This window comes from Pongo abelii, chromosome 18 (assembly GCF_028885655.2).
Source record: "Pongo abelii isolate AG06213 chromosome 18, NHGRI_mPonAbe1-v2.0_pri, whole genome shotgun sequence".
Taxonomy (NCBI): Eukaryota; Metazoa; Chordata; class Mammalia; order Primates; family Hominidae; genus Pongo; species Pongo abelii.
The window spans coordinates 13,196,141-13,211,076 of record NC_072003.2 but is presented as its reverse complement, the minus strand read 5'-3'; the positions used below and the strand labels follow the sequence as shown (position 1 = coordinate 13,211,076).

The window sequence follows — 14,936 nt, the reverse complement described above, 5'->3', positions numbered from 1 at the left end:
CTTCCCACCTGCTGCTTCTCCATCTCCATCTCTCCATCTTCTGTTCCTAGCCTTTCCTGGCACGGGGGCCCTATTTATGAGCTCTTGCCTTTTTCTGGGGCACCGTCCTGCCCCTTCTTGTCACCCCAGGCAGTGGCCCTGGGCTCCTCCTCCGGCTGCTGCGGGCCTGGGCCGCCCAGGTCAGCGTGGCCAGGCCGACAGCGCAGTTCACGTCCCGGGGCCGCGGCGGCAGGTGCAGTGTGAGCGGCGCCCCCTGTAGGCTGGTGTGGGCGCTGCCTGGAGGCTGCCGCGGCGCCGCCTGGAGGCTGGTGAGGGCGCCGCCTGGAGGTTGCCCTGGCGCTCGTTGGTGCCCAGCGCCCCACCCGGGGCTTCCTGGCTGCCTGGCTGCTGCCCCCTCCCAGGGCCGCGGGGCCGGGCTCCACTTGGTGGCGCCTTGTCGCGAGTAGCCTTCGCTGCTCCGAGAAGTCGGCGGCGCAGCAGCTGACGCTCACCTCGCCGCAGGTCGCCATATTCTCCACGGAGGCTGGCTGGGCTGTCGCCTCAGGCCACCCACCCTGCTCCGGCCGCCGCCGCCTCTCCATTCCCGCAGCCAGAGGAGGCGAGGGAGCGACCTCCAGGCCCTGGGCGGCCGCCGCTTCCCTAGCAGCCGGCGGGACGATGGAGAAAGAGGCCAGGAAGCGGAAGGTCCCCACTGGCCAAAGGGTCGCCTGGGGCTGCGCCCCATGGTTCCTGCCCACGAGCAGCTGCCGGGACCCTCCCTGCCAAGTTGCTCCCCGAAGAGCTCTAAGGTTCTCAGGCCTGCAGGGAGTGACAGTTTCCCCCTGACTGTAACGTAAGGCTGCAAACTCGAAGCCAGGCATTTTCTGCATTTTCTTAAATAGGATGTTTCAGTCAAAGCCTTGATAATATAACCAATCTTTCTGATTATAGACTGCTTATAAAGAGAACATGTGTACATGAAAATAAGAATATTCATGAATAGTTTCCAAACTTTGGAAGGATCAAGTAGGGAGGAAAAACAAACGCTTCCACCCATCTTTGTTCACAAAAGTGTGCTTTACCAAATCGGTGTAAATTCTAGATAACTTCTGAGAAAAACATTTCTTCAATCTAGAAAACAAAACGGGCCGGGCGTGGCGGCTCACGCCTGCAATCCCAGCACTTTGGGCGGCCCAGTCGGGGGGTGATCACCTGAAATCAGGAGTTGGGGACCAGCCTGGCCAACATGGTGAAACCCGGTCTCCACTACAAATACAAAAACTAGCTAGGCGTGGTGGCGGGCGCCGGTAATCCCAGCTACTCGGGGGGCTGAGGCAGGAGAATGGCTTGAACTCAGGAGGCGGAGGTTGCAGTGAGCGGAAATCCCACCACAGCACTCCAGCCTGGGTGACAGAGTGAGACTCCGTCTGAAAAAAAAAGAAAAGAATGAATCAAGAATCAACAATCAACAATGTTTTAAATACGAGTTATAAAAACATTATCAATAGATTTTTTTGTTTTGCTTGATCTCGCTTAGCAGTTTTTTGAACCATTGTTTTCTTATTAGAAGCCACTAGAAATTGGTTTTTAGTTCATTGGTTTTTATTTTTTTTTATTTCTGAGACAGAGTCTCAGTCTGTCGCCCAGGCTGGAGTGCAGTGACACAATTTTGGTTCACTGCAACCTCTGTCTCCCAGGTTCAAGCGATTCTCATGCCTCAGCCTCCCGAGTAACTGGGATTACAGACATGCACCACCATGCCTGGCTAATTTTTGTACTTTTAGTAAGACGGGCTGGCCAGGCTGGTCTGGAACTCCTGACTGCAAGTGATCCGCCCGCCTTGGCTTCCCAAAGTGCTGAGATTTCAGGCGTGAGCCACTGCGCCTGGCCCATTGATTTTTTAAAAAATATTTAGTTTTAATGTATTGAGGGGGCATAAGTGCGAGTTTCTCACATGCCTGTAGTGGTGAAGCCTGGGTAGTTCATTGATCTGGGTTATCAGAAAACCGTGTTGAAGAGGATTTGTTAGAGTTTTCTCCATGCAAAGCAAATTTGGGGGCCGGGCGCGGTGGCTCACGGCTGTAATCCCAGCGCTTTGGGAGGCTGAGGTGGGTGGATCACGAGGTCAGGAGTTGGAGACCAGCCTGGCCAACATGGTAAAACCCCGTCTCTACCACTGGCAGTTAGCTGGGCGTGGTGGCGGGTGACTGTAGTCCCAGCTACTTGGGAGGCTGAAGCAGGAGAATCGCTTGAACCCAGAAGGCAGAGGTTGCAGAGAGCCAAGATGGCACCACTGCACTCCAGCTTAGGCGACAGAGCCAGACTGTGTCTCAAAAACAGGAAAGAAAACAAAAGAAAATTTGGACTATTGTCAATTACAAATATTTTTAGAGAAGAATTCAAAACAGTAACTGTGGATGATGAAAACAATAGTTATGATAAAAGTCTGATGAAACTTTCCAGTTCACAAGGAAATTTAATTACTTATCTTTTTTTTTTTTTTTTTTTTTTTTTGAGACGGAGTCTCACTCTGTCACCCAGGCTGGAGTGCAGTGACGTGATCTCCGCTCACTGCATGCTCCACCTCCTAGGGTCACGCCATTCTCCTGACTCAGCCTCTCAGCCTCCCAAGTAGCTGGGACTACAGGTGCCCGCCACCATGCCCGGCTAATTTTTTTTTGTATTTGTAGTAGAGACGAGGTTTCACCATGTTAGCCAGGATGATCTCGATTTCCTGACCTCATGATCCACCCGCCTCGGCCTCCCAAAGTGCTGGGATTACAGGTGTGAGCCACTGTGTCCAGCCAATTACTTATCTTACGGGCAGCATTTTAAGACAGTAATCAGAATTATGACTGACAGCATCACATCAGGACCACCAGTGTTTTATAAATTTCATATAATCTTCAGAAATAATTAATAACTTTTTTTTTTTTTTTTTTAAAAGATAGATTCTAGCTCTGTCGCCCAGGCTGGAGTGCAGTGGCGCGATCTCGGCTCACTGCAACCTCCGCCTCCTGGGTTCAAGCAATTATCCTATCTCAGCCTCCGAGTTGCGGAGACTACAGGTATGTGCTACCACGCCTGGCTAATTTTTGTATTTTTCGTGGAGACAGGGTTTCACCCTATTGGTCAGGCTGGTCTCGAATTCCTGACCTCAGGTGATCCACCTGCCTTGGTCTCCCAAAGTGCTGGGATTATAGGCATGAGTGATGGTGCCCAGCCATTCATAACATGTTTATGCAAACATAACTTTAGCAAATATTTAACATATATTTAGCATAATATTGCTAAAGCTAAACTTCAGCAAATATTTAGCATAATAATCAAAATTACAAATCATAACATATTAAATTTGTATAAATGTATGTAATTTTTGGAACATGTTTATCAACAACATACCCATAAATATAACTGAGATGAGATCTAATGTCACCTCACTTGACAATGCCCTCCCATGCAGTATCACCACATTTGACGATGCCCACCCATATAATCTACCAAATAAATCGAATCACTTAATATCTCTACAAGATGAGAGATACATTCTTTAGACTCCCCAAGGGACCTAGCTGAAAAATCCCAAAGTTAATTTTAAGCCAAAAAGACTTGATTTAGGATTTTGACACTGGAGAAACCCATCAAAGATGTCAAGTTTGAAAACACTTGATCAAAACAGAATCACAGGTCACTATTAAAAGAATATTCATGCCAGGTGCGGTGGCTCACGCCTGTAATCCCAGCACTTTGGAAGGCTGCAGCTGGCGGATCAAGAGGTCGGGAGATCGAGACCATCCCGGCTAACACAGTGAAACCCTGTCTCTACTAAAAATACAAAAAAATTAGCTGGGCGTGGTGGCGGGCACCTGTAGTCCCAGCTACTCGGGAGGTTGAGGCAGGAGAATGGCATGAACCCGGGAGGCGGAGCTTCCAGTGATCCGAGATCCCACCACTGCAGTCTGGCCTGGGCGAAAGAGCGAGACTCCATCTCAAAAAAATAAAAAAAAGGGTATTCATTTAACCAGAGACTTCCAAAGCAATACGGAAAGTTACATGAATATAAAAACCTTAACCCTTTTAAAGCTCCGTTTTGCTAAGTAATCAAAAGGGGTACTTGAATTGAATCAGACACAGGAAGAGTGTGTACAGTGTTATGAGTGTAGACAAATGATTACTTTGGTCATATCTCCATTTGCCACCTGATTACACATGAGAATGGCATCTTTGCTCACCAGAAAGCCAGTATTATAGGAGGTGTAGGAGGCCTTCTTGGACTTGAGACAAGAACATTGTTGTGTAGAAATTGCATTGGCTGTGTTAAAATTATTCTCCATGGGCTGGAGAACACATAACATGTCCTTTAGAATGAGATGGGCATTAATTGGATGCAAGGTCTCCACACTTAGTAGCTGTGTGACATTGGACAAAGTGCTTCATCATTCTGAGACTCAGTTTTTAAGGGAGAAACAGCTAACTACCTTGGAAGCTTGCTAGCATGTTTAAGTGAAATAATGTGTGGGAATGACTGCACTGTGACTAACATGTAGTGACAGCTTAATTAATGTTAACCCTTATCATTATCGTATAAGAATGTGAGTTACATAAGAGAGGAACCCCGTGAGTTTGTTCTCTGCTATATCCCCAAGACCATGAATCATGGCTGGCATGTAACAGGCATTTAATAATATTTGTTCAACAAGAATTTGGCAGTCTTGGAGGGCAGAAAGGAGGTGGGGAAGATTTTTAAATAACATTTTTTAAAAGTCACATTGTCCTATAATACCAATTTTTCATGCATATTTAGGAAATTGCGGGTTTTTTCCTAAAATATGTGGACATTTGGGAAATAGGATGCAAAATTTGCACAAATGTTTCTGACACAGTTAGATGTTTCCAAGAGATTTTGTGCTGGGGAGACTGCTTGCTACAAGCTCCCAAAGCTCTGGGAGGACATAGTATTCATGCATCCTCAGCAGAGGCGGTGAGGCAAGAAGCTCTGGGGAGCACCCCAGCCTTGGACTTTAGCATAGTGTGTTAGGTCTTTACAGTTTGGGCCCAGGGCACAGAGAAGTCACAGGTCTCTGGCTTCCTGTGACTTTTACCTTCTTTTCCGAGGGAAAATGTGGCCCTCCAAAGCAAGAAACTTGAGGGCATGGTCACCCCAACCCTGGCATCTGCCCAGAGCCTGAGAAGGAAGGAACAATGATCCTCCAGCTACCTCACAGGGCTGGCACAGGTGGCCACTGCCCTGGGATCACTCAGCTGTGTCGGGCAGTCTGAACCCCGTCTGCGGGGATGTGAGGAGGAAACCTCCAGGCCGGAACTACCCAGTCTTGGACCTATGGTGGAGACAGAGCATAGCTGGCGATCATGTGTACTTACACTCTAGGGTCACCAGGTGGCACTGTGGCCTCATCTGTGGCTCTGAAAATGAAGATTTGGAAGGAGATCATCACAGCTAATGTTTAACCCGCCCCTCCTATGTGCCAAATCATTCACCCCTGGCAACAACCGAATGAGCTAAGCATTCTTATTCTATATATTTTATGGAGAAGGAAATGCAGACATAAAGAGGTGAATTATCTTACCCAGATCACAAGCTAATAAGTGTTGGAGGCAGAATAGAATCTAAACAGTGTAGAATCTAAACAGAATAGAATCTAAACATGCATTGGTTCGACAAGTGTTTATTGAGCACCTGCCATGGACAAGGCCTTGTGTGATTAAATAGGGTTATAATTAATAATATAAAAATGATGAATCACTAACACTTTTTAGACTTAACATTTTCTTTTTATGTAGGTTTCAGGCACAAAACTGTATATCCAATAATAGTGAAATGGATCCCACTAATTATGACAGAAATGATGATACATTTCAATGACTTGGATGTTTTCTAGGTATGATCTCGTGAAACCTTGAGAGAAACTGAATGACGAATGAAACTTTATTGTTCCTGTTTCACACAGAAGAAAACTGAGGTTAAAAGGGGGAAAGTAATTTTGCATGCCATGAAGTAGAAATTCAAAGTACAGGAAGTTGAACTTGGTTCTGTCCTTTTCCGAAGCCCCCATGCTCTTGACCACTATAGACTCAAACATCACCTTGTTTTTCCACTCATTCGACACACTTTTTTTTTAAATTATCTAATAGGTTGGCACTCATCATGAGCCCCTGTTCTCATTCTGCAGGTGGTGAAGCTCTCTATTGTCCTGACCCCACAGTTCCTGTCCCATGACCAGGGCCAGCTCACCAAGGAGCTGCAGCAGCACGTAAAGTCAGTGACATGCCCATGCCAGTACCTGAGGAAGGTGAGTGAGTGCAGACAGATGGTGCCTGGTGCCCTTGAACAGTCAGTGACATCCCCCATGCGAGTACCTGAGGAAGGTGAGTGAGTGCAGACAGGTGGGGCCTGGTGCCCTTGAGCACTTCCTGGGTCTCAGCTGCCACACGTCTCATAGCGGGCGTTGCTTGGGGAAGCTTACACAGTCACAGTACTGGCTTCTTCTTCTTTTTCCTTCCATACAAGTGGCTTAGGGATGGGATAGAGTAGTTGACTTATTTGGATAAAAACCACTATCTTCTGTCAGAAACTCAAAAGGAATCATTGCTGGCATGTTAGCCTAAAGAAAAACAACCAGACAAGTGCCCAGTGATACTTAAAAATGTTATTTATTATCTTGCCAAATTTAGGCTGGGCATGGTGGCTCATGCCTGTAATCCCAGCACTTTGGGAGGCTGAGGCAGGTGGATCACCTGAGGCCAGGAGTTCGAGACCAGCCTGACCAACATGGCAAAACCTCATCCCTACTAAAAATACAAAAATTAGCCGGGCATGGTGGTGTGAGCCTGTAGTCCCAGCTACTCAGGAGGCTGAGACAGGAGAATTGCTTAGACTCAGGAGGTGGAGGTTGTAGTGAGCCGAGTTCATGCCATCGCACTCCAGACTGTGCGACAGAGCGAGACTCTGTCAAAAAAAAAAAAAAAAAAAAAAATTATCCTGCAAAATTTGAAAAGGAAATCCAAATCAACAGCTTCTAAACTATTTTTTAACATGACTCATAATAAGAAATACATTCTGTATTTACATATATATGTTCTATATTTTTGAAGAAAAGAATTAACCAAATCATATTTATTTTACATGTAATACATATTTTTTATTTTCCTTCATTTGTTTTGAATGCTCTGTGCAATCTACAAAAAGTCCAATAGTAATAAATTATTCATTAAATTGAACATTATCTTGTCTTTTGAAATGATAATCTCAAAAATGATCTTTTATTTTTGAGATTTATATATATATGTATATATATACATATATACATATATATATATTTTTATTTGAGACAGAGTTTCACTCTCTCACCCAGGCTGGAGTGCAATGGCACAATCTTGGCTCACTGCAACCTCCATCTCCTGGGTTCAAGCAATTCTTCTGCTTCAGCCTCCGAGTAGCTGGGACTACAGATGTGTGCCACCACGCCCGGCTAATTTTTGTATTTTTAGTAGAGATGGGGTTTCACCATATTGGCCAGGCTGGTCTTAAACTCTGGACCTTGTGATCTGCCCGCCTCAGCGTCCCAAAGTGCTGGGACTATAGGTGTGAGCCACTGTGCCCGGTCCGAGATAAAATTATTTTAACAATATGCTATGAAGAGAAAAACACTGGCTATGAAAGAATATACATAGTTTTACCCTATCTGTTTAAAAATAAATATTGAAAAAATACATATGCAAGTAAGCTTACTGTTTTTTTGGTAATACTTTACTGCATTGTCTGAATATTGACAGTCAGTATGCATTATGAAGCTACATGGCTAACACTGAGTACTCACTGTGTGTGCCAGGCCCTGGGTTCAATGCTCTACATGCATTTATATTTCGTTTAATTCTCTCTGCAACCTGAGATGGTATAGCCACCCCATTTTACAGAGTTGAAACTGAGGCTCAGAGAATGAAAGTTAAGCATGAGGTTGCAGTCAATAAGAGGCAGAGCTGGAACTGAAACCTACGTGTGTCTGACCACCAATTCATGTTCTGACGGCAGGCCAGTCTGCTTCACAGAGTGTGGAGTAGACGGTGCATGCCTGCTAGGATGGGCTAGGTATCACTGTAGGTAACAAACAGCCCCAAACAATGGAAATGTACAACACTGAAGGCTCTTTTCCTGCCCATGCTGCACGTCCTCCATGGCTCTCCTGTGCCCTGTGCCCCACATCCCCTCATCCTGCCACGAGAATAAAGGAGCAGCCTCCATATGGGAGCCGTCAGCTGCTCTAAGAGATGAAGGAGAGGGTGGCCAGTCTCAATGCCTCCCAACTCTTTTGTGTCGAGGTGACACGCTTCACTTCCACTCACATCTCCTGGGTCAAAGCAAATCCCATGTGTACATCCACTTTCAAGTGGCCCAGGAGAGAAGCTGAAATACTCGGTGGAGTATTTCATTAAGGCCGTCATATGGTGTCAGCCTGCACGGGAGACTGTGGAGGGGCAGAGGAGGAGAGTGGGGAATTGATGGGAAATGACAGCAGGACTAAGTCACCACGGATTTGCTTTATCGTCAACCAGGTGAAGTTTGTCCCAGAGCTGCACTAAATCATCACCAGCATGATTAAACGGGGTACACTTCAAAAAAGCAGTTTGGTCAGATGTAATCAGCAGTGAACTCAGAATCAACTGAGTGACATTGAGTCAGTAAATCTCTGACTGCCTCAGTTACCCCATATGATAGTTTTGAGGATGGGAACATTGAGAGAGTTGATTTGGAAGGATATCAAGAGTGAAAATTCTAACATTTTAGTTCCTTTAAGTTAAATCCAGGCACTATCTTTCCTGCAAGTCTCCTGTTCCTTTCAGATTGCACAGGTGAGAGTGCTCAGATTAGGGCTGGAGGTTGTAAACTATCGCTCCCACACCGACGGTGCCCCCGTGTCGTGCATGTATTCTGTGCATTTTCCTGTGCTAAACACTCTCCCAAAACATCGTGGGGCCTGATTCTTCCTCTTTGTTCCAGTGGCCCTGGGTGACTCAAGTGCCCATTCAATGACCAGGACACAGAAGTTTTAGAGAGATGCTCCATGAGGCCCCAGGTGGGAGCCTGTACCCTGCCGGAGCATGAGGCAAGGGACAGGGCATCGTCTGTGGGCGGAGTGGGGGGAGTGGGGATAGTGGTCAGCCAGTCTTGGTGACTCTACTTGCTCACCAGAGGCTCCTACACCTGTCACCTCCGATGGATCCACTGCCTCTGTGCCTGCCTGTACTGCTGATGCTCCAGTGGCTAACTCAGCATCCCAGCCTAGGCCCAATGCCACTGAAGTTGGACCTGCCCCCTGGGGACCCAGGAGTCCTACCACTCAGCTGTCCCCAGGAGTGCCCAGACCCTCATTCTTATCCAGGACCCAGGAGCCCTACCCCCTGTCCTTCCCTCGTCAGCCGTACATGATGATTTACTGCTGTTACCATCATCACTGCCCTTAGTGGCCAAGGGCCTTCCAAGGTGCCAGCTCTGCAACGAAAGATGCCCTTGGGAGATGATGACACTCAGGTACACGGGTGCTCAACAGATTGCTTCCTCCTATCCTCAGACAGTCTTTGCATGCATGCAGCCATTGGCACTCCCATTGCATGGAAGGAAACCAGCCCAGGGTCACACAGCTGGTCAGCAGCAACACAGCTGGTCTCAAATCTAAGGTGCCTGGCCGTGCCTCCACGAGGGACTGGCCTGCAAGGGAGGTTGATCCTGGCTTTGGGGAGCCTTTCCTGGGCTGCACGAATAACCCCCCCTGTTTGAGGCCCCAAACTCTGCTCACATCTTCCTTTCCCTGTCTCTGCTTGGGCTCTAATGAAGGTGACTCTAGCAACCCTTCATGGGCATTATAGTACTCTCTGCCATTCACTTTTGGTCTAATCTGACTTCATCCCCCACTTACCTGGTCTCTCCTTTTACAACCAACACAACTGAAATCTAGGGCTTCTTTTTTTCTTTTCTTTTCTTTTTTTTTTTTTTAAGACAGAGTCTCATTCCATTCTGTCACCCAGGCTGGAGTGCAATGGTACGATCTCGGCTCACTGCAACCTCCACCTCCCGGGTTCAAGGGATTGTCCTGCCTCAGCCGCCTGAGTAGCTGGGATTACAGGCATGTGCCACCATGCCTGGCTAATTTTTGTATTTTTAGTAGAGACGGGGTTTCACCATGTTGGTCAGGCTAGTCTCGAGCTCCTGACCTTGTGATCCGCCTGCCTCAGCCTCCCAAAGTGCTGGGATTACAGGCATGAGCCACCACGCCCAGCCAAATCTAGGGCTGGAGCATGGCTGCAGCATACAAATAGAATTGAATTCCATAGTTTTGTTAACCCTGTTTTTTGTTTGTTTATTTGTTGTTGTTGCTGTTTTTGAGACACTCTCGCTCTGTCGCCTAGGCTGGAGTGCAGTGGTGCAATCTCCGCTCACTGCAACCTCTGCCTCCCAGGTTCAAACTATTCTCCTGCCTCAGCCTCTCAAGTAGGTGGGACTACAGGCGCCCACCACCACACCCGGCTAATTTTTGTATTTTATTAGAGACGTGGTTTCACCATATTGGCCAGGCTGGTCTGGAAGTCCTGACCTTGTGATCGGCCCACCTCGGCCTCCCAAAGTGCTGGGATTACAGGCATGAGCCACAACACCCAGCCCCTGTTTTGTTTTGTTTTGCTTGTTTCTTAGGGTTGTTTTTCTATTTATGGTAAAGGCATTGGCTTTCCATTTGTAGCATCAATAGAATATTTCCTGCTTATAATAACCTTATGTCATAGTAAATGGTAAAGGGATTTAAAGCAGTGGTTTTCAGCTGCCAGAGGCCTGAGTGAGTTTGGGCACACTCTGTGTGATCGGGCAGAAGAAGGCCTTTGGGAAGTTTAGCTGAGGACAGGGCCTGCAAAGGTGATGGATAGTGGGGGTCTGTCCTGGTCACCAGGCTCTGGGTCCTGCCCACCTGCTTGGTGCTCCCCACCCATCACTCATGATGCTGCCAAGCCCTCTGGGTATTGTGGCCAAATACCCTAGGAGAGAAGCTGATGAACTTTGTTTCTTGAAATGCAGATTTCTTGGACATCCCTGAAAGGTCAATCATGAAAGTCAACTTGGTTTTCTCCCCCTCATTTGGGTTCAGAATTTAAAGTCCATGCACACAGGCAGTAAGATGATAGATAAGTGACATCATCACTCTGTTTAGGATGTTAACATGTCTAGGTGGGTTAGGGGTGATGTGAGATCACACAACCTTGTGCCACAAAGTGGAATTCCCAGGCCAGAGGGAGACATTTTCTTGCCATGTTATGATCTTATCATTGAGTTTAAAGGCAATCTTGTTTCATTTTGGATTCTTTCTTATGTTTATATCTTATAAGGGCACTTTGAATTTCCAAGCAAATAATAATTTGGAGTTAGCTTTTAATCATTGACTTCTAGCACAGTTATATGATCAGAAACATGCTGTGTGATTTGATTGCTCTAAAATATATTGAGATTTGCTGGAACAAAATAAGTCAGGTTAATTTTTGTAAATGTACCATGCATGCTTAAAATGAGTGTATCTACAACATTTGTCCCTGAGATACAGGTTGATGGCCTGATGGCTACGTGGATGTGATGGAGATGGTTTACTATTGGGACCTTCCGCATCCTGCTGATGTTTTGTTGCTTAGGATATGAATGGCTGAGCGGGGGCTGTAAAACCTAGCACTCTGCTTGGGTATGAGGTTCTTCTTGCCGTCCTGCCATCATTTGTTTTTTATGTTTTGTCGCCAAGAGTGACCTTGAGGAATCCTGGGAGCTCAGGAAGGAAGGAGTGCCCAGAAGCAGGGACAGGGAGCTGGCTGGGGAGGACCAGAAATCAGGTTTGTGAAGGTTCCAGAGAGGACGTGTCCTTGGGAGGAGCGTGGGGGGCTGAGATGGGGGAGGGGGCATTGGACTGGCGGGGCGCGCACAGACCGTCCATTGTGAGGCGGCACCACCGGCATCAGGGATTGGTGGAGAGGGAGTATAAAATCCCAGGGTTGCTAAGAGAGGGCCCAGACCGAAGAAGGTTTGGCGGTTTGGCGGAAAGCAGAACCTTGGTCTCCATATAACTGCTCCTAAGCCTCACGCTCCCTTGCCCTGCGCGTCCTGTTGCTTCCCTGATTGAACTTCTCCGTGACCTGTAGCTAAACCTTCCACCAGCGCTTGAGAACTTAATTTGAACCGGATCCTTTCCCAGACCCCTTTCTCCTCCTCCTCCTCCTCCTCTTCCACCTCCAGGTGCCCAACAGCCCCCTTCTCCTCCTTTCCCTTCCCTTCCCTCCCCTCCCCTCCCCCTTCCCTCCACCTCCCCGTCTCTGTCCCCTTCCGTCCCCCCACCCTAAGCCACCCCTGCCTCTGTCTTGGCCACCTCAGGGCGCCCTGAGAGGACCAGGACATGCCGGTGTGGTGGCTGCTCTTTTGGCTCCTCCTGCTGGGATTTATCAGCCATCACCCCACCTATGTGAGTAGACGCTGGACCCGCGGGGTTTCTTCCTTGTTCCCGGGCTGTGTCACGCGGCGTGAAATTACACAGCTCAGGCCTGTAATCCCAGCACTTTAGGGGGCCGAGGTGGGCAGATCACTTGAGTCCAGGAGTTGAAGACTAGCCAGGGCATCATAGCGAAACCCCATCTCTACAAAAAATTCCAAAAAAGATTAGTCGGGCCTGGTGGTTCGTACCTGTTATCCCAGTTACCGGAGAGGCTGAGGTGGAAGGATCGCTTGGGCCTAAGAGCTGGAAGTTGCTGTTAGCCGAGATGGCCCCACTGCACTCTTGTCTCGAAAAAACAAAATGGACCAAAAGAAACTGAAATATCATTTGATTTGTGTCATCTGGCTTGACGACTTTTTTTTTTTTTTTTTTTTTTAAAGACAGAGTCTCACTCTGTCGCCCAGGCTGGAGTGCAGTGGCAAGATCTCGGCTCACTGCAACCTCCGCTTCCAGGGTTCAAGCAATTGTCCTGCCTCAGCCTCCTGAGTAGCTGGGATTACAAGCGCAGACCACCACGCCTGGCTAATTTTTGTATTTTTAGTATAGACGGGGTTTCACCATGTTCGCCAGGATAGTCTCCATCTCTCGACCTCGTGATCCACCTGCCTCAGTCTCCCAAAGTGCTGGGATTACAGGCGTGAGCCACCGCGCCCAGCCAAAATATATAACCTTAAGTGTAAGTTTACTAACTTTGGAAAGTACGTACACCAGCATAACCCAACCCCCGTTCAAGATCTACATTATTTTATTTTTATTATTTTTATTTTTATTTTCTTACTATTATTTTTTTGAGACAGGGTTTCTCCCTTGTTGACCAGGCTGGGGTGCAATGGCACAATATCCCTTGTTGCCCATTGGGGTGCAGTGGCACAATATCAGCTGACCGCAACCTCTGCTTCCCAAGTTCGAGCAATTCTCCTGCCTCAACCTCCCGAGTGGCTGGGATTACAGCCGTGTGCCACCACACCCAGTTAATTTTGTATTTTTAGTAAAGATAGGGTTTCTTCATGTTTGACCTTGAGGAACCCTGGGAGCTCAGGAAGGAAGGAGTGCCCAGAAGCAGGGACAGGGAGCTGGTTGGGGAGGACCAGAAATCAGGTTTGTGAAGGTTCCAGAGAGGACCTGTCCTTGGGAGGAGCTTGGGGGTTGAGATGGGGGAAGGGGCATTGGAATGGCGGGGCGCTCGTCCAATGGCGGGGCGCTCATGGGATGTCCATTGTGAGGCCGCACCACCGGCCCCAGGGATTGGTGGAGAGGGAGTATAAAAATCCCAGGGTTGCTAAGCGACAGCCCAGCCCTAAGAAGGTTTGGTGGAAAGCAGAACCGGTCTCCATCTAACTGCTCCTAAGCCTCACGCTCCCTTGCCGTGCGCGTCCTGTTGCTTCCCTGATTGACCTTCTCCGTGACCTGTAACTAAACCTTCCACCAGCGCTTGAGAACTTAATTTGAACCGGATCCTTTCCCAGACCCCTTTCTCCTCCTCCTCCTCCTCCTCTTCCACCTCCAGGTGCCCAACAGCCCCCTTCTCCTCCTTTCCCTTCCCTTCCCTCCCCTCCCCCTTCCCTCCGCCTCCCCATCCCGTCCCCTTCCCTCCCCTCGCCCTAAGCCACCCCCGCCTCTGTCCTGGCCCCCTCAGGGCTCCCTGAGAGGACCAGGACATGCCGGTGTGGTGGCTGCTCTTTTGGCTCCTCCTGCTGGGATTTATCAGCCATCACCCCACCTATGTGAGTAGACGCTGGACCCACGGGGTTTCTTCCTTGTTCCCGGGCTGTGTCAAGCAGCATGAAATTACACAGCTCAGGCCTGTAATCCCAGCACTTTAGGGGGCTGAGGTGGGCAGATCACTTGAGTCCAGGAGTTGAAGACTAGCCAGGGCATCATAGCGAAACCCCATCTCTACAAAAAATTCCAAAAAAGATTAGTCGGGCCTGGTGGTTCGTACCTGTTATCCCAGTTACCGGAGAGGCTGAGGTGGAAGGATCGCTTGGGCCTAAGAGCTGGAAGTTGCAGTTAGCCGAGATGGCCCCGCTGCACTCTTGTCTCAAAAAAACAAAATAGACCAAAACAACGTGAAATGTCATTTGATTTGTGTTATCTGGTTTGACGCCTTTTTTTTTTTTTTTGACAGAGTCTCACTCTGTCGCCCAGGCTGGAGTGCAGTGGCAAGATCTCGGCTCACTGCAACCTCCGCTTCCAGGGTTCAAGCAATTGTCCTGCCTCAGCCTCCTGAGTAGCTGGGATTACAAGCGCAGACCACCACGCCTGGCTAATTTTTGTATTTTTAGTATAGACGGGGTTTCACCATGTTCGCCAGGATAGTCTCCATCTCTCGACCTCGTGATCCGCCTGCCTCAGCCTCCCAAAGTGCTGGGATTACAGGCGTGAGCCACCGCGCCCAGCCAAAATATATAACCTTAAGTGTAAGTT

General features: G+C 48.2%; 2 protein-coding genes and 1 long non-coding RNA gene across 5 annotated transcripts in view; 2 read left to right on the top strand and 1 right to left on the bottom strand.

The window, feature by feature from the left end:
* The window catches only part of LOC129047377 (protein N-terminal asparagine amidohydrolase-like), a 33,739-nt gene extending 27,588 nt beyond the window's left edge, over positions 1-6,151 (top strand). Inside the window, exon 11 of the mRNA XM_054534726.2 lies at positions 5,880-6,151. Coding sequence (XP_054390701.1) covers positions 5,880-5,901 — 22 coding nt within the window. The 3' untranslated portion in view covers positions 5,902-6,151. The remainder of the gene's footprint in view (positions 1-5,879) is intronic.
* LOC112131845 (uncharacterized) overlaps positions 3,833-14,936 on the top strand; it is a 29,717-nt gene continuing 18,613 nt past the window's right edge. Inside the window, exons 1-5 of one of the 3 annotated variants that reach the window (XM_054534719.2) lie at positions 3,833-5,879; positions 6,171-6,290; positions 7,353-9,071; positions 9,378-9,526; positions 11,769-11,856. In XM_054534719.2, coding sequence (XP_054390694.1) covers positions 9,060-9,071; positions 9,378-9,526; positions 11,769-11,856 — 249 coding nt within the window. In that variant the 5' untranslated portion in view covers positions 3,833-5,879; positions 6,171-6,290; positions 7,353-9,059. The remainder of the gene's footprint in view (positions 5,880-6,170; positions 6,291-7,352; positions 9,072-9,377; positions 9,527-11,768; positions 11,857-14,936) is intronic. The other 2 variants (XM_054534717.2, XM_054534718.2) reach the window with 2 other exon arrangements.
* LOC129050917 (uncharacterized) overlaps positions 6,559-14,936 on the bottom strand; it is a 37,548-nt gene continuing 29,170 nt past the window's right edge. The window contains exon 3 of the long non-coding RNA XR_008514819.2: positions 6,559-6,946. This is a non-coding gene — a long non-coding RNA (uncharacterized LOC129050917). The remainder of the gene's footprint in view (positions 6,947-14,936) is intronic.